We start from the raw sequence: 22,031 nt of genomic DNA on the forward strand, positions 1-22,031 counted from the left end.
CAAAACCGGACAATATACAATCGACACACAAAACCTCTCTGTGAGTTCTGAAATCGCTAGTAGAGTAGACTTCTATGATGAGTCAATCGAGATGCTAAATTCTGCTGACGTACGTACGGCCAAAGACGAAAGGAGAATATCCTAGCAAGGAAATAAAATTGTAAGCCATTTATTTATTTTGTACAATTTATGTAACCATTAATGCCATTATTATTTTGGCTAACTGTGATAACCCTTACCAATCTGTTGTAAGAAACAGAGAGAGAGAAGATGTTTGTGTGTTGCTTGCATTGTGACTCTCGGGGAATGCTTCTTCGGTGAGCCGCTGAAATCTTCCCCAAGGTTCGGGCACGTTGAGGACAACACAGCTGCATGCATCATTGAATATTGTATGCATGAGCGTACTCTCGAATTCAATACATGACCTAGATCTAGACAGCAATAACCGTCTGGTATGGTATGGGTCATTCTTTAATAAACTGACATTTGTCAACATTCCCATTGATCCCAAATCAGATCAACAGGATCTTGCTGATGCAAAACGTACAGGAATGTATGGCGGTGTGAACATAGTCATAGATCGATCTAACTGTTACTAGTCATAGACATAGGCCTAGACAGTTTGCGCGCATGACGGCTAAGTTCGCCATCTCAAAAAATTGGTAAGATTTCAAAAATCTGATATCACCAATGGAAAGAGGAACATAAAATTACCTATAGAGGGAATTTTCTCTGGAATCAGGTGTGAAATATTGACAAAAGTTTGGCAAATTTTGCGGTCATTTGCGTCCGTTCCAAAAAAATTACTAACTGACCGATAAGGGTCTGGAAATCTTCATTTTGAGAGCAGATATCCTCAAAATTTTAAGTAATAAGTGGTACAGACTAATTGTATGATATCTTGCCTTGTAAATTATGAAATTACTTTATTTTTGATGGATTGTATTTTTGTATAAATCAGCTGTGAACCCCCGTACGTGAAGTTAGGTCTCGTTTTTTAGATGCAGCGCGCACGCACGATCGGACATCAAATTTTTAGATAAGATTGCGATATCTCCGAAATCCTTCAACGATAAATTTTCTAGTTGAAGCATTTGTAGTAAAAAAAAAACTTTGCCGTCTATTTGGTAATAATTGAATTAAATAAATTTGAGTAGAATATGAGAAATCATAGATCCAATATCACATTTTGTAATATATTCTAAAATGTCCGCGAACTTTGGTCACCCTTCATATAGACTGTAGGGCAAGTCACTGTATTGTGTTGTTTCGTAGTCCCATCAGTGGCAGTCGACCAAACCAGTATGAAAATATAAAGAAAATTATTACAAACATATTTACCGTTTGTTCTCCTCATTTTCTTTACGGTTTTTCGTGAAAACTAATTAAAGATAATAATTATGTTTCCTCCTAATAATCGTGGGTAATATCCCGGGAAATCGGAGGTGTGTCCAATTCAACCAATCACGAGGCGGGATTTTCCCTACGTCATTGTCCTCGTTCGCTACTTAAAAACATCTAACAACCATAATGGAGAATGACACCGATGAAGTTTCGTCACCGATACAGAGATAAAGAGGTGTTTTATTCACTTCCCGACTGTGGATGATGTCGTTTTGAAAGAATTTACAGACACAAAATGGTCCAAAGCTTTTGCTTCTGCTGAGATTTTGAAAAATACGGACGGAGAAAAGAGCAAAATTGCGACGGATTTCCTTGCCAATGTCGCCCGTATTGAACTGTATACAGCGACAGTGGCAGTGGTGCATTGCAAATGACAATGTTGTAATTTGCGCTGCACTGGTACTGTCGCTGTATGTATACGGTTCAATACCGGCGACATTGGCAAGGAAATCCGTCGCAATTTTGCACTTTTCTCCGTAAAATACCTCGAGATTCTAACAAGACTGAATTTGAAGGTGAGTTTCAATTTCTTTGTTTGCAATAACCATGATAACCCAGCAAAAATTAAGGCCCTGCCTTTGACTTTGATCTAGATCTAGCCTCATTAAAAAAAAAACAATTAGAGAATAGAGTCTAGAATCTAGACCCTCTAGGCTCTAGGCTCTAGGCTCTAGGCCTAGATTTAGGCCCTTCATTCATGCATGATGGAGCTTGAATGATGAAGTTTGTCAGTTGATTGAATAGTTTACAATGCCTCTGTGAGTTGACATCAACGGTCATTGATGTAATCATGTACGTACATGTAGACCCTCCTTCCTTAGCTGTAAATTATAATAGGCCTAATGGAAAACAAAAAAAATGTCGAACAAGTTGGACGCATTGAGCCAGGCTTTACTTAACTTTAGACATGCCTTCCTAGTTAGTTTAACTTATTGTCCTGGTCAAAACAGCATTATTTTAAACTAGACTAGTTTATATTTTAATGTTGGGATGTGGTGTGTTGTTTACATTTTTTGTAATCAGTGCATGACGCCATTATAGTTCCACACTAGGGGTCAAAATACAAAGCCTATTTAGACAAGGGGCACTTTTTCTAACATGAAGATAGACATGGCGGCTGTCAAGCTATCAGTATCAACAATTTTAATTTTAAAATAGAAAAGACGGCGAAGCTATTGCCAATTTTCGAAATGACTTATAGACTAATATGAATTTTTGTTTTTGAAACATTTAAAGAATTTTCAAAAGACGCCAAAGCTATCTGAAATTTTTGAAATGACAGCGAAGCTATCGCCAATTTTTGATATTAGCTTTGTTTTTGACCTAGTGTTTTATATTCTTTTTCCCCCAGATCCATCTGATATCCCTTCACAACCTAAGAAGCTGTGTAGGAGTCTACAATCTCGGCGCTCATCTGCCAGCTTTGATTTGTTGGACCTATTTGAGACCATCAGCATAAAATTTACGCGTTCATATTGAGCACTAAATGTATGCAATATTTTTTGCTGTTTATCAGCAGATTTTTCAACATTAACTGGTTCTATTGATAACAACAAATATATATGACAAAATTAAAATGAACAAAGGCAAGATCATTGTGAAACTTTTTCTCTGATATTTCTTATTCAATTTGGGGATTAAAAAAAAAGATTTTTATATCCCTATGGTTCCTTTGTAAATTATGTACAAAATAACCAACCTTTCATGAATAGACATATACAAATGTATGGGTCGACTGGGGTGTTTTACATATACATTATGTGCACCTGTAATATAAGAATATACTAAATATATGTACAGATATAATTTCAGAGCTGGAAAAATGTTTTTTTTAGATGCCAAAATTAATCTCCCAAGGTTTGATTGTTACAAACTGTTCCAATTTATATTTCATTAAGAGGCAAACATTTTCCTTCAAATGTCAAGGAAACGATGTCCTACAGTTCCCTATTTATTCCAGACCTGATAATTATATTGATTAATTGATAAGAATTGTATCAAGGAAAGCAAAATGAATTATTTTGCTAACAGTAATATTACAAGTAATCACAGTAATGTACTATTGTACTTGCATTGCATGCTCATTTGTTTCATAATAATAATAATAATAATATGGACATTTATTATTTATTATGCATACATGTATTTTGCCATGTTGAAGCTTTGCCAAGATTTATAGTCAAATATAAAACTTTATTACGTTCAAATATATGGGTCGTTTCAAACTTTCCATCACACTCTTTGGACACTTGTGGTAATCGAAATATGTAAAATTTATGAATTCCTCAGCAGTAACAGCTTTTTGGCAATTTTTCTATCAACATATTTTAGGACATTTTCTTTGAACCAAAAAAAAAGACAACAAATGACTAGACACATCTTATCAATGTTTCATAATTTATTTCAATTCCATCAATATTTATGTAAAAACTGTTAACAATCTTTGCAGTTCAAGTTAAATTGTATTTGTAAATTACAACATACATGTACCATAGTTCTGATTTCACTGGCAGTGGCAAGTACCGGTATTAGAAAAAGTACCCGGTAATAAGCTACTTGTAGATAAATGTCATTGACAAAATGGTAGTACGGTAATACATTTTACGTAATGAATGAAATCAAATTAAACAGAGAAGAATATAATTTATTTGGCAGTTTTGGTATGAATTTGTTGTTAGGTTTCTCTTTGAAATTTGTATTGTTCTAAACTGATGCTATATGCAGACCATGAGCAGTGTTGCTAGTACTACCTAGTATTAGTATTAACAAAGTTTTGAACAGCAATATATTTTTCGGGGAAGTGGAAAATAAACTAAAAGCAACAATATTGATGATTTGATTGGAAGGAGTTTGCACAGTTGATGAAACTCAATAAGACATGTTGAATATAATAAGGTAAAATATGATGAAGGAGAGTGGAAGAGTAAGGAGAAAACAACAGGGGAAGAAAAAGAGATTTTTAAGAGGAGACATGAGAACAAAAAACGTGTGTGATGAGAGAGAGAGAGAGAGATAGACAGATAATAGAGAGAGAGAGAGAGAGAAATAGAGAAAAAAAAGGTAGAGTTAAATGAGTGACATGAATATACAACCAGATGGTAACTTAAACAAGATGCAAGAAATTACATAACTTGGGCTTAACAAAACTCGTCTTGATGACGTGCTGAAAAAAAATAATAAAAACACATGGAAAATTGCAATTAGTGTTTTCAAGTTCACCAACAGCATAAATATAAATTAATTGCGCAGAAAAATCACACCCGAACAGTCTCATAGAGGTCCCAAATAAATTTTTTGCAAAAAATAATCAAGAAATAGCAAATTTGAATGCCTTTTGAATCAGCAAAATGGCTGGCGCTAGTCTTTTTCAAGGAAATCTTGTTAAAATCCAATAAAACTAATTAGCGAATTAAATTAATTGCGCAGAAAAATCACACCTGAACAGTCTCATAGAGGTCTGAAATAAACATTTTGAAAAAAAGAATCAAGAAATAGCAACTTTGAATCAGCAAAATGGACTATTTACCATAGTTGGTGCTAGTCTTTTTCAAGGAAATCTTGTTAAAATCCAATTAAACTAATTAGCATATTATCTCATCAACGGGTGTACGAAATTTGGAGAACAAAGGTGTTTTCTCATCAGCAACTTCATCACAATCATTTGGTATAGTTAGTTTTCTCTGCCAAAGATGGGACTACGAAACTTTTTTTTTAGATGGTTAACTGGCCCTTGCCCCACAGTCTAATACTATTACTAACCACAATACTAACAGTAACAAAATGCAAAAAGGAATTACATGTACTATTGCAATTTGCTACATAATAGTAGTAGTACAAAGGATGCAAAGACATTTTATCAATGAATTTTTAGCTGGAAAAAACAGATCACCAAGATGTTCTGAGGTGGATAAACATATCAAGCAGGTTCATGGAGAAAATATGCAACTTACATGTACATACGGTATTGTTAATGAATACAATGACTTTTTGTAAATATAATACATGTACATTACTAGGTAAACTATTTAATAATGGCATTCATGGGTTATCACTTGAAAGGTTTACTAAATGTATTATGTACAATGTACATGTACATGTAGGTACTTTCTTACACTATGAATATGACTGACAAAGAAAGCGGACAAAATATACAGTTCCTCAGGTAGATAAAGGAACATCCCTTCACTGCTATTATGTAAAAATGTGCTCACAGGTGTCACATGCATATTCACCTTTTTACATAATAGCAGTGAAGGGATGTTCCTTTGTCTACCTGGGGAACTGTATATTGTCCGCTTTCTTTGTCAGTCATGTTCATAGTGTTAGTAACTGATTTTAAATGTGGTCAACCCCATCAAAAAGGAAGACGTGGTATTCCACAAATATCAGTATTAGGGCCAACTCTGTCTTTTATCTATGAATGATCTGCTATAAGTTACTGATTATTGTAGCTTTCTGCTGCTTGCTGATGATTTCCAACCTATTCTATACTTTTCCAGGTATATAAGTATGAATGGTAAACTGGAAATCACTGGAGAGGAAATTAAAGAGGTTGATGTTACCACTTTTGTTGGGTTTAGCATTGATCTGTCTTGGAATAGTCATATCTGTTTTGTAAATCAGTGTATTAGAAAGAAGTTGAAGTTAGATTGCATCATTTTTTTTCCTAGGCGTATTTTGATATTTTATATAAATCATTTTACAAAACTACACATTTCTTACAGAATAGAGTTGTGGGGAAGCACTTGTAAGGCTACATGTACATGTAGCCTAAGGCTAATCACAGAAAATGGAAGTTCGTGCTATATAGCATTCAGTGAATGGAGAACTCATAAAACTCCACTATTTAAAAGATTGTTAATCCTAAATGTGTATGGCATGGTCTAGAAATTTCTACTTTCATGTTTGATCTAGTTAATAAAAAAAATTCTCATACGAAATAGAGTAGGCCTACTGTGACATTATAATAGAGCATAGTTATTCCACAAGACAAAAAGGAGGTTTACAATTCCGTCTTCCAAAGTTTGAACGACATGAGTTCAATGTTTGTGGTCTTTTGTGGGCAGTGAATTTTGGAATAGATAAGCTTTTAATGTCAGATTAACAAGGTCTAGAAATAGGTTTTGGAATTATGTCACTAGACATTTGCTGGAAATTAAAAAAAAAAAAATCATAAATGATAAAATCCATGCAAAATTTCATATTATCAGTTCATATACACCTGTACATGTATATTGTAAGACACTGTTAAAGTGACTCAGTAACATTGTTGAAAGTTGATGCAAAAACTGCTTAATTTTTGTATGAAATGTTACTTATTATATTCCTTCTACTGTACTAACCCCCTAACATGCATAAAATCCTGACAAAAATCTTAAACCACAAAGATATTTGTGGTTTTCTTTGAAGGCGACACCCTCTAAACAGTAAATTCTCCAAACCATTTTTTAGTTCAGCTGTAAGGTATTGGGCTTGACTAGCACTTGTGCTATTATCCTGCCCCTTTTTCCAACCAATAGTTTCTCTTCTTGTATAAATTTAAATATCATTGTATGAAATTTATTACTGTATTGCTGTTGGTAAATATTAAATAAAATCAATTTAAAAAACGAGGGCATTTAAAGAGCAGACCTTTGTCAGAGACATTTCTTGAATTTTCTTCTATGATTTTCTTTAACACAAACTGACATTTAAATAGAATGAGACAGCACACAAATTATCTGTTCCAGAACTTTACCTTCTCTTTAATTCATATTAAACTTCTGTTACTGAATCATGGAGATTAGTACAGCTGTCATGGTTTTATACCACAGAAGAACTAGTATCCTCCTATGTGAACATATAATATGCATTCATTATTATTATTGTTCTTTCTTTTCTTTTCTTTCTGTCAAGCAAAGGGAAACTTGGGATAACAATTGAGACGACATCATCAAATGTTTGGTTTATTTTTCAAATTTGAAAGGTCATTACATTATTTAGTGATCTATGGTGGACTAGTATTTTGGAGCTCTTTCCTAGTCATCCCAGATGATATGTGGCAGGCCTTAAATTTCGTCATTTTTAGGGCAAGGCCAGTTTGGCCTCGAGTACCTCATATTTTTAAGGGCACCAAGGCCAAAATATTTTTACAAAAAGGGCATCGAGGCCAAAATATTTTACAAAAAGGGCATCGAGTATGAGGCCAAAAAAATTGATTCTATTTTGTAATAGATGTCATGTGTATTTTATGAAACTTGTGCGGGATCAATTTCCCATGACTTTTAGCACCAGCTTCTTCACAGAATGTATAGAATCTAGAGGTCTACGGTACATACAAACAAGGCGGCGGCCCGTAAGCCTTAGATTTAGCAGCCAGGAGCACGGGCAATTTTTTTTGAAAGTTGCCCCTTGCCCACGGGAATTTACCAGAGCAATGGGCAATTTTCCAAAAACAGAGAGGCCCCTTATCTAATCATAAGTTCAAAGAGAGTCTAGATCTACAATGTTAATTTCATAATGTGAATAGATCAAACGATCAATTTAATAACTTTTTAATCTTAACAATGTGAACAGGAAAGATTGATTAAGAACATCAAACTTGCACATTAAACAGTATTTTAAAGTAACTAAAAATATTGATGAGCAAATGAATAAATAAATTGTCAATTTCACAAACATCGAAAGTCAGAAGGACTTGGCAAGTTTACCGGGCCGGGCCGGGTATCCCAAATCGAAATCGCACCTCACACACAAACCTTCCGCCACACTCTCGGTAGTAGGAGCAAATTTGAAGAAATTATCTTTTTAACTGTTGTATAGAAAGGTCTAGATAGGCCTAACTAATGAAATAAGATGTAAAAATGTCATTAGACATTCGACAGCTGAAAGTGACACGCTCAGCTCAGTTGCGTTCACGAAACCAAAATCATACCTCGCACACACACTCTCGCCACTTTTGGTGGGAAGCTGTCGGGCTGGAAGTTTGCCAGCGAAACCGATGCACCCTCGGAGATAATTTACCGGGACGCGAAACGTTCGTCTTGGGAAGCTGGCGGGGTAGCTTTTTGAAGCTAGGTCGGCTGGTGGCAAAATGAGAGTAACTACGATCGACAACATCGTAGGTGTTCTTAACTTATTAATAAGATAATTCTAAATTCTATTTGAGATAAAATAATAAACTAGACCTACAAACAAACCTCGACAGATCTCTAATGACTATTTGAATGCTTGTTTATTTCTCCATTTGACGATTTGTTTTCTTGATCCTGGCCTTCGATTTGTACGTAAATTCTACGTACGTGCGTGCGTCAACAGCATGCACCATATTTTATCAAGCGATCGCATGAACGTACGTACGTGCGCTAGCGCATTGCCTATATAATAACAAAGGGCGCATTTGCACGGCACTTGCGCCTTATTAAAGCACTAAATACGAAGCTAGAAGAGAGCTCGTGGGCGGCAAACTGTTCGTGATTCGTGTATTTTTACTGTTCTAATAATTTATGGGCGCATTTTCACGGAAAACACTTGCGCCTTGCCGTCTAGTTTTAGATGATTATGGGCGCAATTGGTGGTTTTATGAGCGCAAATTTAAAAAAAAGGGCACGTCCAGTTGGAAAAAAAGGCACGACGGCCAGTTTGAAAAAAAGGGCACGGCCTTTTTGGCCGTGAATTTATCTTTTTTTGGGAGGGCACCACGGCCAGTCATAGGGGCATCGACAGCCTGGCCGTCGATGGCCGTCGATTGATTTAAGGCCTGATGTGGTCATGTGATTTGTGCAGCTGTTATGGTTTTATACCACAGAAGCACTACATACATTATCCTCCAATATTTACCACAGTAAACATATGATATTTATTCTTTATTTAACTGTTCTTTCCTTTGTTTTCTGAAACTTGGGATTACAATTGCGATGACATCATCAAAATTTTGGTTTATTTGCACATAAAAGAGGATTTTTCAAATTTGAAAGGTCATTACATGCTCTATGGGGGACAAGTAGTTTGGAGCTCTTTCCCAGTCATCCCAGATGATATTTAATTTATGCAGCTGTTATGGTTTTGTATCACAGAAAAACTAGTTTCCTTTAATAAACAGTGAACATATGATATGTATTCATTATTAAACTGTTCTTTCTTTTCTTTCTGTAATTAGGCAGGCTAAGGAAACTTGGGATTACAATTGAGATGACAAAAGAATTAAGAGGATGTTTCAAATTTGTCATTACATTTTTTGGTGCTCTATGCGGGACAAGTATTTTGGAGCTCTTTCCCAGTCATCCCAGATGATATGTGATTTATTTGTATGTACATGTACATGTACATGTATGAATCGTCTTTGTTTGGAGCCAGAAGGACATTTAATATTGTACCCAGAGTTAGGGCATCTGGCTCTAAGGTATCTGAAAAGCTGAATAGCATTTCAGAACAAGAGGGAGTTTACAATGAACTTGTGTGATCCATATGTACAGTGTGTGTGTATGTAGACCTGCATGGGACCATGGATTCTTGCTGCTTGTACATGTATATTGTAGATGTACATGTATACATGTATGTTTTCAACTTCGTTCAGTTTCAATTCAATTAGATGTTATTAGATCTGAAAGCATATAAGATGAACACAGTGCAATGAAATTAATAAATCTTGTTTCAAAACTCTAAAAGTAATCACGACCATGCAATAACACTTTCAATAACATTTTCAATAATATATTCTGCTCACCAAGATGCAATACTCCAAGGAAGGTACAAGTGTCATTGTATTTGTAAGCCCTGTTTGTTACATTTATACATGTACATGTATCTCTCTTTTCTTCTCCCTCTTTCATTAGTTAATCCATTCTGTATGCAACTGAATTCACACAGTGTATCATAACATCTAATTTTATCAATATTTTCAGAGTCAATAGTCCCATTTCATAATGAAATTGAATGCATACATGTAAATCTTGATTGTATATGTACATGTAAGTGCCTCATTACAAATTATTTCATTCATCTGTTACGAATAATTGTATTTCGATAGTCAAAATGTGAATAGCATCCATTAATCGTTGCTAGGTAGGGCAAGCATCAATTAATGTATGCTATTCGCATTCTGACTATCGAAATACAATTATTCGTAAGAGGTGCATGAAATAATTTGTAATGAGGCACTTATCAAAGATTTGTGCATTAGATTTAAATACATTTCAAAAAGGTTCTATTCCATGCAGTGGTGTACATTTTTGTGTGGGCATCTGTGCGAGTGTACATACAGTACAGTATGTGATACTGTGTGAACTGAGTATGCAAAGTCTGAAGTGCATTGTGTTCCAACATTACATCGTTTTTCTGACATTTCCTAAATTTGTCCATATGGTGCCTATATCCTGTAACCTTACAATGCACTGTTCTCCATTGACTGGTCAAGTTTGCTACAGTACATGAATCTCTTTTATGAGAAGGGATACATGTAGCTACTCTCAGACTATGAACAATTTAGAATTAAAAAAAAAATCAAAATACTTCTGTGATTCTGTGCAATATGTACCATATGACATACATTTTGACCCCCAACCTATTTCATAAAAAATGAAGAACCGCCTGATTTGATAATTGAGTAATGATGCTTTCTGGTATCATTACCATTATAGACATAGTCATATCAAGAGACTTTTCATTTATGGATGAAATAAATGAGATAAATGTCATGTCCTATACATGTTCGACTCAAAAACTTTTTAGAAGTACATGTACATAAAGAAATGTACCTACTGTATACAGTACATGATCCTGTTATTGTAATGATAATAATGATAATAATCACATTTGTAAAGCGCTTAATAGTACTATTCTTACTGCCTTAAATTTTATTGGGTCCACAATTACTATAAAATATTTTCCTTTCATGAAAGAGCAGAAACTATCGTCAATAATCTTGCAAGGAAAATGTGCTTTAAAGGGATCCGGTAACTTTGTCTCAGATTCTGAAATAAAATTCTGGATTTAGCTCATGATGCAATGATAATTATAAACCTTTGGGTCAGCCAGGAACCCCATGACTTTTACAAGCCGATCGCCTGTCTGATTATCAAGATATTTATGATTGAAATTACAAATTTTGAAAACCGTTCGCCTGACGGTTTTCATAACACTACAGTCTATTGGGGAAAACGAGTATGGTAAAACCGGTCACTCAAATTTTTTTTATTTTTTGAGGCACTTCTTGATCGTTTTGAAGCGCAATTTTTTTAGGGCTTCAATATTACACCATATCACATACACTGATAACACGTAGTGTCGTGTATCTCAGATTTAACATCGTTAAACGATCCCTTTAAACTTAATATTAGAAACTCCTAATTTCTTTCTTTCTTTCTTTTAGGTCTGACACTTGTTACAGGATGTACAGATCATGACTGAACTAGTGGTGCCACAATGCAACTTATAAGAATCGCTGCCTTTGAACTTGGACCTGGCTGAACCAGTCAAAGCACTCCGACCCACCCTCCTTGGTTAGGGTCAACACACCTTTTACAGACACTAGGAAGGTCAAAGGCCATCATGTGGCTGAGAATGCTGAGGTCCCGTCCTGTCCACATGGCCGTGGTTTCTGGGATCAGTGTCTATGTCCTATTGACTGTCATAGGGATGTTGGTGCACAGCAATGGGGAACAAGCAAGCGCCCGTGCAAAGCAGCGGTACATTGAGATGGCAAGGCGCGTCCAACGCGGCGACAAGGGCATCATCCTCATGAACAACCCTGACACCTCCGCCGCCAAACATCAAGTCGTTGACGGACAGAAGAGAGAGGCGCTCGTGGCCGCACCGGGGGACGATAATTTCATCTACCTTGGGAAGCAGGGGGCCGACTCGCCTGTGGAGTCAGGCAAACTGAACCACATTGCCAATCTCCTGCAGAACATTGAGGCCAAGCTGGAGGATTCAAAGAAAGACGGAGGCAATGTGAATGAAGACTTGAAAGATGTTAAGATTGCCATCAAGGAGATGATGGGGGGAAAAGAAACGGGAGAAAAGGAACCCAAAGAGGAGAAGAAAATTGGACTTGTTTTAGAACAGCCTGCTGAGCCGGAACCAATAGAAGCTGTAGACATCGATGCTTTACCATTTGTCATTGACCCATCTCAGTCTGCATCGGTAAGTACAACACTTTTATTGACCCCTACTGTACTGTATGGTGGCCCTGAAGGGACATCGCGAATAGACTAAATCGTGAAAAATATGCGATAAAATTCACGATATCGTCAATTTTATCGCATATTTTTCACGAAGAAATTCACGAAATTGACGATATCGTGAACTTTATCGTGAACTTTTCACGATGAAATTGACGATATCGTGAATTTTATCGTGAAAAGTTCACGATATAAAGTTCACGATATCGTCAATTTTATTGTGTACTCTATCGTGTACTCTATCGTGTACTCTCCTGACGGGCGCTTCGTAAACAAAACCAGCCCTAGCTGGGGAAGACAGAGAGAAGGAAAAAAGGGAAAGGGAAAGAGAAGATAAAAGGAAAGAAAGAATAATAATAAGAAAAGAGGGAAACGGGGGGGGGGGGGGGGGGGGGGGGGCGAAGGGCTTTTGCCTCCTCCCGGCCTCCTCCTCACTCCCCCCCCCCCTCCCCGCCAAAAAATAAATCAGAGAGAGAGAGAGAAGGGAAAGGGAAAGGTAAAGAGAAGATAAAAGGAAAGAAAGAAGAGGAAGAAGAAGAAAAGAGGAAAACGGGGGAAGGGCGAAGGACTCTTGCCCCCCCTCCCCCCGCCAAAAAATAAATCAGAGAGAGAGAGAGAGAAGGGAAAGGGAAAGGGAAAGAGAAGATAAAAGGAAAGAAAGAAGAGGAAGAAGAAGAAAAGAGGGAAACGGGGGCAAAGGGCTTTTGCCTCGTCTCCCCGCCCCCCGCCAAAAAATAAATAAGAGAGAGAGAGAGAAGGAAAGGGAAAGAGAAGAAAGAAAGAGAAAAACGAAAAAGAGGGAGAATAGGAAAGAAAGGAAAAGAAAGAAAAGAAAGGAGGCAAGAGCCCTTCGCCCCTGTTTCCCTCTTTTCTTATTCTTTTTCCTCTTCTTTCTTTCCTTTTATATTTTCTTTCCCTCTTCTTTCTCTTTCCCTTTATGGCGGGAGGGGGGAGGGGGAGGTAAGAGCCTTTCGACCTTCCCCCGTTTCCCTCTTTCCATCTTCTTCTTCTTTCTTTCCTTTTATATTTTCTTTCCCTTTCCCTTTCCCTTCTCTCTATCTCTCTCTCTCTCTCCTATTTATTTGTTGGCGCGGGAGGGGGGGAGGAGGCAAGAGCCCCTCTTTTCTTCTTATTCTTCTTCCTTTCCTTTTTTATTCTCTTTCCCTTTCCCTTCTCTCTCTCTCTCTCTTATTTATTTTTTGGGCGGGGGGATGCAAGAGCCCTTCGCCCCCGTTCACTCTTTTCTTCTTCTTCTTCCTCTTCTTTCTTTCCTTTTATCTTCTCTTTCCCTTTCCCTTTCCCTTCTCTCTCTCTATCTCTTATTTATTTTTTTGGCGGGGGGTGGGGAGGGAGGAGGAAAGAGCCCTTCGCCCTTCCCCCGTTTCCCTCTTTCCTTCTTATTCCTCTTCTTTCTTTCCTTTTATATTTTCTTTCCCTTTCCCTTCTCTCTCTTATTTATTTTTGGCGGGGGGGGGGGGGAAGGAGGCAAGAGCCCTTCGCCCTTCCCCTGTTTCCCTCTTATTCCTCTTCTTTCTTTCCCTTTCCCTTCTCTCTCTCTCTCTCTCTTATTTATTTTTTTGGCGGGGGGTGGGGAGGGAGGAGGCAAGAGCCCTTCGCCCTTCCCCCGTTTCCCTCTTTCCTTCTTATTCCTCTTCTTTCTTTCCTTTTATATTTTCTTTCCCTTTCCCTTCTCTCTCTTATTTATTTTTGGCGGGGGAGGGGGGGGGGGAGGAGGCAAGAGCCCTTCGCCCTTCCCCTGTTTCCCTCTTATTCCTCTTCTTTCTTTCCCTTTCCCTTCTCTCTCTCTCTCTCTCTCTTATTTATTTTTTTGGCGGGGGGGGGGGGGGGGAGGTAAGAGCCTTTCGCCCTTCCCCCGTTTCCCTCTTTCCTTCTTCCTCTTCTTTCTTTCCTTTTATATTTTCTTTCCCTTTCCCTTTCCCTTCTCTCTCTCCTTATTTATTTTTTGGCGGGGGGGGGGGGGGGGAGTGAGGAGGAGGCAAGAGCCCTTCGCCCCCCCCCCCCCCCGTTTCCCTCTTTTCTTCTTATTATTCTTTCTTTCCTTTTATCTTCTCTTTCCCTTTCCCTTTTTTCCTTCTCTCTGTCTCCCCCAGCTAGGGCTGGTTTTGTTTACGAAGCGCCCGTCAGGAGAGTACACGATAGAGTACACGATAAAATTGACGATATCGTGAACTTTATATCGTGAACTTTTCACGATAAAATTCACGATATCGTCAATTTCATCGTGAAAAGTTCACGATAAAGTTCACGATATCGTCAATTTCGTGAATTTCTTCGTGAAAAATATGCGATAAAATTGACGATATCGTGAATTTTATCGCATATTTTTCATGATTTAGTCTATTCGCGATGTCCCTTCAGGGCCACCATAGTACTGGGCTATTTTGAGCCCCTCATGACTGGGGGGGGGGGGGGCCTGAGAGGCCCCCCCCCCATGATCTTGGCTGTCGAAAGTCCGATGAACACGAAAATTTGCATGTTTGTAGATATTTATGTAAGGAACAAAAAAATATAATTAGTTTTTTCCTAATATGCAAATTTTGTCGTTATAGCCTAATTAATTATGCAAAATGCTAAGTTTATGCATTTTAGTTTTTTAGTTTAGCTTTAGTGACCACCTGTATAAAAAGGCCAGCTGTCTAGATAAAGACCACAATTTTTGTGTCCCTTGAACTGCATTTCTCATTGAAACATGTATTATAGAACCTGTACAAAAAGTCCACATGCTCATAAAGACTGCATATTAGTTGTCTCCCCTGAGTTGGTTTTACTATACTGTATTGTACATGTATACAGTCAAACCTGCCTAAGTGGCCACCTCTCTATAAAGGTCACCTGTCTATAGTGGCCAAGCATTTTGTCTCCCTTGAGAAAGAAATGTGTGTTGTAGAACCTGTGTAGAAAGACCACCTGCTGACAGTTACTACTTTTTTGTTTCTTGTGGGTGGCCTTTAATAATAGACAGGTTGACAGTTTGGAGAATTAAGGGAAAAGTAGTAAAGCTGCCCCCAGAAAACAAAATTCACAATTGTTGGTTATGTTTTTTATCTAAAGGTGCGACTATAAGGACCCCCCCCCCCCATAAAAGAAATTAAAAGTGTAAAGTGTCATTAATATACATGTACTGCTCCAATTCAAGGTTATTTTTTATTTGCTGGTACAGGGTGTCCCTAAAAAGGAAACCACTATGGTTTACTTCAGCACCGCATTATTGAAACTAACCTTTATCATTTCCCATGGCCTTTTCCTCAGAATTAAACTCTGGACTTGTGGGCACAAAGACTAAAATATCAGCATTGACCTTAATCTTGGCCTTGGTTTTTTTTAACACCATGGCTGCAACCATAAATGGTGTGCAACTGTGCATTGATCGATGCGTAAAAGAAGGATATTAATATCAACAAATTTACAAAAAGGGGTTGGATGTTTGATCTTATTGTTTGGTTAGTAGGGACGAGCAAAAATTTGCCATGGTAGAGAACTATTTGGTGCCCACACCCAGTAGTGCAAATACATGTACAGCTGGTATTGAACTTCAACTTGTGATCATGTATAGACCTACATTTGTACAATGTACGTGTACTTAATTTGCTCTAACTGTATGTGGGATGTCATGAGCGAGAATCTCTGGTTAGTCAGATGGAAAGACAATTACATACAGACGACCAGATTGAAGTAAAGGGACTTTGTAACATTGTTCAGATGAGAGATAGTGGTGCTAAGGTAGTGACTTCAATGCTAGATGTACAATTAAAGATAATCTGAAAATTTGAGCGAAAACGGACCATTATTCATGGTGGTACAAATTGGGAGAAACTGATCCGATCGATTCCTTAATTCTCCCAACTATATTATTACAATTTAATTACATTTTAGGTGAATGGAAATCTCACAAAGCAATAAAATGGCTCTACATTCCATTCCAGACATTTAAGTGTTGACAGATTTTTTTATAGCCTGTTTTTATGTCTTTTTTTTCATGGAAAAACGGTTGGGAAAATTCAAAAATGGTTGGGAGAATTTAGATTCAGAAGCGCCGCACATCGACGCCCGTTCGAAAACCCGTTGAACTTTGTTAAAAATCTTCATATTGCGGGAATTAATTTGGGGCATCGTAGTTGGATAATCCATACATACAAACATAATTTTACGTCTTTTGCATCCTGATTTAACAGATTTGTGATATCAGCCATCACAATGTTACTAAGTACTTTTAAACAATGGAAGGCCATTCTTGTAACTTTCAAGAAAATAACGAACTAAACTTTAGAATACCCCCACTAAAACGCAGTATGTCCATTGGTCATCCAACAAGCCATTTTGATTGAGAAAAAACCCCAATGATTTTGTACCTCTCCGCATGTTTCCAATTTATAGATTTTAAATTTTATTTCTCCTTTTCAAAATCCCTGGCATCAATAAGATCACGCAACATAAATGGACACATTGTGCAGAAATGTTTGCCCTTTCTACTCATGTCATGCATCTGATATAAATTGTAGATTATTCATGTAGGGCTCTGAATTTAAAGAATAATATTGAGCCAAACCGATACACACCTTTTTGTAAATCTGCGATCGCCGAAATGAGAAAGGACGCAACCGTGTTTTGAACTATACACTGAACAAGAGCCTAATTCTGACCTGAAAAAAATGGGCATAAACACACCCTAAGAAGGCTGGACGTTGAATGCGGTTTATATTGACCAATTTTTTGCCTAGAATCAGGTTTCTCAAACTTCTTTCAGGAAAATTTTTAAGTTGATAAACGCAAAGCCTTTTTCAAACGTCTTTAGATATGAGCATATTGTAACGCCAAAAAATTGAGTTTTGAATGTGACATACAGTACAGCCAGAATCACGTTTCCGAGACCTGATAAACGCAAAGCTGTTTTGAACCCCACATACAAATCGGACCATTCCAGGTTAATTTCCGGTTCGGAGGCTAGCGCTCGCCATGTGTTGTGTCATGTTGTTGTACAAGCATGTGTGTGTAGTTGACCTCTGAGAAACTGTCTGCTTCCTGGGTCAAATGGCGCAAAGCAGCTGCGTAGAAACAAGGCCTTTATTTTGAATCGTGAAGAGACGATAAACGCGACATCACGCAAATCACGTTTGTTTAGTGGGGTTCGATATACATGTATACATATCTAGTGGCAAGACATGATAAACGCACCCTTAGTCTGGACTTAAAGGAAACCTCACCCCAGAAAATAACTTTACTTTTTCTGAGAGATTTCTTGCCCATTAATCTACAAGATTCCCCACCAAGGTGTACATCTATAAGAGAGGCATAAAGCAAGAATAATGAACGGTTTCTCAGCATGACGTAGGCATCGCCATTTATTGATAATTATGTAACGTACAGGTACTACACTGTACATATTAAATGTGAGGTTGTTTGTCAAGTAAATGTATTCAAATTTATGGATGCTTCCTCCCTAGGTGTGTGTGGTGATGAAGCATTTCATTCACCTGCCATAACTGTTGTACTACATGTACATGTACAATTGCCAGAACGCAAATTGCATATTTGGTGCTCTTCTGGGGTGAAGGCGTCTCATAAATGAAATAGATTGGTCAACTGTTATATTTAAGTATTTTAAAATGAAAAAGATACAATTGTTACCCTGTTATATATTTTCCACCAAATATAATTTCTATCTTCTCAGCTATGATTTTTTTCTCATTGAAAAGTGAAGGTTTTGTTATTGATTTCAAAAGTCTTTCCAACCAGAGCTTGGTGCATGATAGCCTTTAAACAAGGCCACATGCCTGATAGACGCCGAGCGACTAAAAAGAGACTAAGCGCGAAAACCTGAATGAACGCCAGTGCGAATTGTCCAGACCTGTGGCCTTTATCAATCTGGTTTGGATTTCTTATGTTAACCTTTGTTTCCGACTGGAACTCGCTTCAGAAAACGTAGAAAACGTATCCTAGCACGACGTCAGCGCAGCATATAGTATCCATCACACACACACACACACACACACACAGAGTAAACTCTACGTAGTGCGAACATGGACCTACATGCCTACTATACGTACGTGCTAAGACCACTGACCACTGACCTCTACATGGAACGAATCACGAACGAAGCCAACTAGGATATCGCCGTTCTGATTGGTCAATGAATCCAAAGTAGGCGTATTGGCCTACATTCTATGAATAATTCATGCGGAGCAGTGAAACCCACCTTCCAAAAGGCCTCATGACATTCGTCATTCGGTCGCGCGTTCACTCCGGGTATCTAGACTCATCTCAGCCGCTTAGCCAAAGTCAACGAGGCCTTGTCAAAAGGCTAGGTGCATGATACAACTTAAACTGGTACGTCACACTTTCAAGCAAATGACTGCGCCCAAAAGGCATCATATCATGCCAAAAATGTCTTCATTTATATATATCTTGTACATCTTTCTTAAGGAATATTGTACATCAAAGGGTAGGAATACATCTCATTTTTCAAAATACCTACACTAATTCTTTGGGGGTGAGGTTTCCTTTAATCCTCTTCTACCCTAGTCATAGGAAAAAGGTTTTAGAAGATCATGAATGGTCTCCTGTGGTTGTTTATCCAACCCAGATATTTTTAATTGTTACTGAACAAAAGACACAGATTTGTTAAATTGGCCATTTTGTACATGTACACATCAATGTTGGTGTTTTGTGTTCATTAATGGGGTGATGACCTTGTGTAGCAATGCATGCAGGCCATTAAACTTGACAAGCATTGAAGCAATTAGGAGTATTATTGGGTAATAATTGGCAGATTGCCTCATCAGTCAAACTAGAAAGATCTAGGATATGGCTTATTATCTGTCTTGACTGCTAAAATTATACAGTATATGATGTCTGATGGTTGGTAGAGTCTCTCTCTCTCTCTCTCTCTCTCTCTCTCCCTCCCTTTCTCTCCCTCCCTTTCTCTCCCTGTCTCTGTCTGTCCCTCCTTCTTGCTCTCTCTTTCTTTATTACTCTATCCTACTCTTACCCCCTCTGTCTTTCTTTCTGTCATGACTTTATCATTTGTACTACATATAAATGTACATTATAAAGTGTTATTGTTTGAATGTTACATGATAATATGCCAGTAAATGCACTTTTAAACAATTATCTAAAACTAAATTTAATTACTACATGTACATGTACATGTACATGAACACATTTAGATGATGATGATGATGATGATGATGATGATGATGATAATGATGATGACATTAATAATAATTATGAATACTATCATTATCATTATTATTATTATTATTATTGTTATTGTTGTTGTTGTTGTTGTTATTATCATTAATTGTTATTGTTGGTATTATCGTCATTATTATTATTATTATTATTATTAATGTTATTATTTTTATTATCATCGTCGTCATTGTCATCTTCATCTTCATTATTTTATTATTACTTTATTACTTGGTGTACAGTACGTTGTTGTTGAATTAATATTAATTACTGATATAATAAAGCCCATTGACTGAGAAGTGTCTGTGTATTTGAATTGAGTAAGGCTGCTTGTACATGTACATGTAGTCACAGACATTTGACTGTACTTCCAGTGTAATAAATATTAATGCTGATTGCATATTTTTTTGTGTGTGTACAATGTAACGGATGGTCTCATTGCAACCCCTAGAAAATGTACACACACACAGTCCACTTTTTATCGTAGCTACTAGCTATCGTGCTATAACTTATTAGTAAGGACTAGGTTACCATTATTATTGCCTTCATTGGCTGTTGCTATGTCAGTCAATGACTTTTGTTTGTCACATTCAATTTCTCCTGTAAATCCATTGACTTCAAATTGTCTATGGCAGCTATTTTTATGACAAGAAACTTCATGAACGGCAACAACTTTATAGTGTTAAGTAATTACACATGTTGATCACACAATATGAGTAATAAATTTGTATAATTCAACTTCTGCAAATAAGTCACAAAATCCACAATTCAATGTTTTGATCACCCTGGTTTTACATTAGCTCATTATGTCAATACATTGATACCATTGAAGTCTTGTTTTTCAATAATAACAATGAGCTCTCTCTGTCTCTCTCTCTTTCCTTCTGCAGCAATGTCCAAAGACAGTTCAGACCCTTGCCAAATATTCAAAATGGTTTCGTACACGTTATGAGCATGGGATCAAGCTCTTTTCCAACTTGGAAGACATTCAATCTTACCCAATCTACCATAAACTGGAGCATTACACACCACCGTTTGGCTTCAAGAGAACAAAAAGAGATCGTAAGTACTCTTTCATACTCAAAGATTTGGCTGTAGGATTAATCATTATTCACTTTGAAAATGACTGGCAATACTGATATTGAATGGCAGTGATTGTAACATGATTTACATGATTGACAATACTGCAGCATTTTTATAATAATGATCATATTAAAAGTAACTACAGGTGTAACTCTTCTTATCAAGCGATTTACCATTTACAACATTGCAGACCATGGTATTGAAGCCTAATATGAGATCAGTTTGCTTGAAGATATTGAATCTTAATCCCACAGAATTGTTCTGTAGTTTTAAACCTGCTTCATCATACTTTTTTGAGGAAGGAAGGTATCTGTTTTTAAATAATCAATAAAAAAAACAGAAGACATGTACCCTTGTTGACAATTCGGTTAAGAAATTACTGTGCACATTTTCTTGATCCAGATGTACATGTTCATACAGTGTATGTAGTACATGTACATGTAAACGGTATTTATACATTACCATTTCCAAACTGTGAGTCTGTGACACACAGTTGCTACACTTCCATTTGGCATTTATTTTATTTTTTTAAATCTGTGTTTCATCATGGACCTTATTCGACATTCGACAAGATTCTTTCTTTGATCCAACAAGATCGGCTGCCTTCTGATTATGTGCATCTTTATAATGAGAACATTCAATAACGACTGGTAAGCATTTTTGGTCATTGACAAAGGAGCAGTTTCCCTCTCTTTGGTTTCGTTTGGATGGTGTGCTTAAAGAGTGTGTCTTAATTTTAAAAAAACATTACCAATGGGGAGCAGCAAAGTTTAAATGCAGACGATTTGGCGATGATATGAAATTTATTATTACTGATTCGCACACTTTCGCACGCACCAATGACCTTATAAAACAATTAGGAGGCCATGATCTCTATAAGCCCTGTGCATTGTCTCTGAAATGTTATGAGGAAACAGGAATTTAAGTCACAAACAATCCAAATAGAAACTCTATCTGGTATTAAAATATCAACATGTTTTTCAAAATAAAGACAGTAAACGGAACAAAAATTTACGATTATAAACCAGAACTGCGCACCGATTTCCCATGATGTAAGCGATTTATTATCTTCTGCGCATGTAGATTAACATGTGTAAAAATCTTGATTCTGTCCTGGCTTATCGGCGGCAGACCTCATGAGATCAAAGTGAAGAAACATGTACGGAATGTTATTGAGAC

The 22,031-nt window shown here is 37.0% G+C and overlaps 1 protein-coding gene across 2 annotated transcripts; it reads left to right on the forward strand.

Annotated features, from left to right (window-relative positions):
• Window positions 1-82: 82 nt before the first annotated feature.
• LOC115926096 lies at window positions 83-21,580 on the forward strand. 2 transcript variants are annotated; one of them, XM_030990533.1, is made up of 3 exons: window positions 83-160; window positions 11,753-12,525; window positions 20,660-21,580. In XM_030990533.1, the coding sequence occupies exons 2-3, from the start codon at window positions 11,932-11,934 to the stop codon at window positions 20,906-20,908; spliced, it is 843 nt and encodes a 280-aa protein (XP_030846393.1). In that variant the 5' UTR covers window positions 83-160; window positions 11,753-11,931; the 3' UTR covers window positions 20,909-21,580. The 2 variants fall into 2 exon arrangements, with proteins under 2 accessions (XP_030846393.1, XP_030846394.1); XM_030990534.1 differs by having other exon boundaries at window positions 97-160; window positions 11,771-12,525.
• Window positions 21,581-22,031: the final 451 nt, after the last annotated feature.

The sequence above is a fragment of the Strongylocentrotus purpuratus genome, unplaced genomic scaffold, assembly GCF_000002235.5.
Source record: "Strongylocentrotus purpuratus isolate Spur 01 unplaced genomic scaffold, Spur_5.0 spur5_scaffold_19, whole genome shotgun sequence".
Classification (NCBI taxonomy): domain Eukaryota; kingdom Metazoa; phylum Echinodermata; class Echinoidea; order Camarodonta; family Strongylocentrotidae; genus Strongylocentrotus; species Strongylocentrotus purpuratus.

Excerpts from the sequence above, each read along its gene's own strand:
- LOC115926096 (XM_030990533.1), top strand. The coding sequence starts at position 11,932 with ATGTGGCTGAGAATGCTGAGGTCCCGTCCTGTCCACATGGCCGTGGTT. Across the intron at positions 12,526-20,659 it reads ACCCATCTCAGTCTGCATCG|CAATGTCCAAAGACAGTTCA; the intron begins GTAAGTACAACA and ends TTCCTTCTGCAG.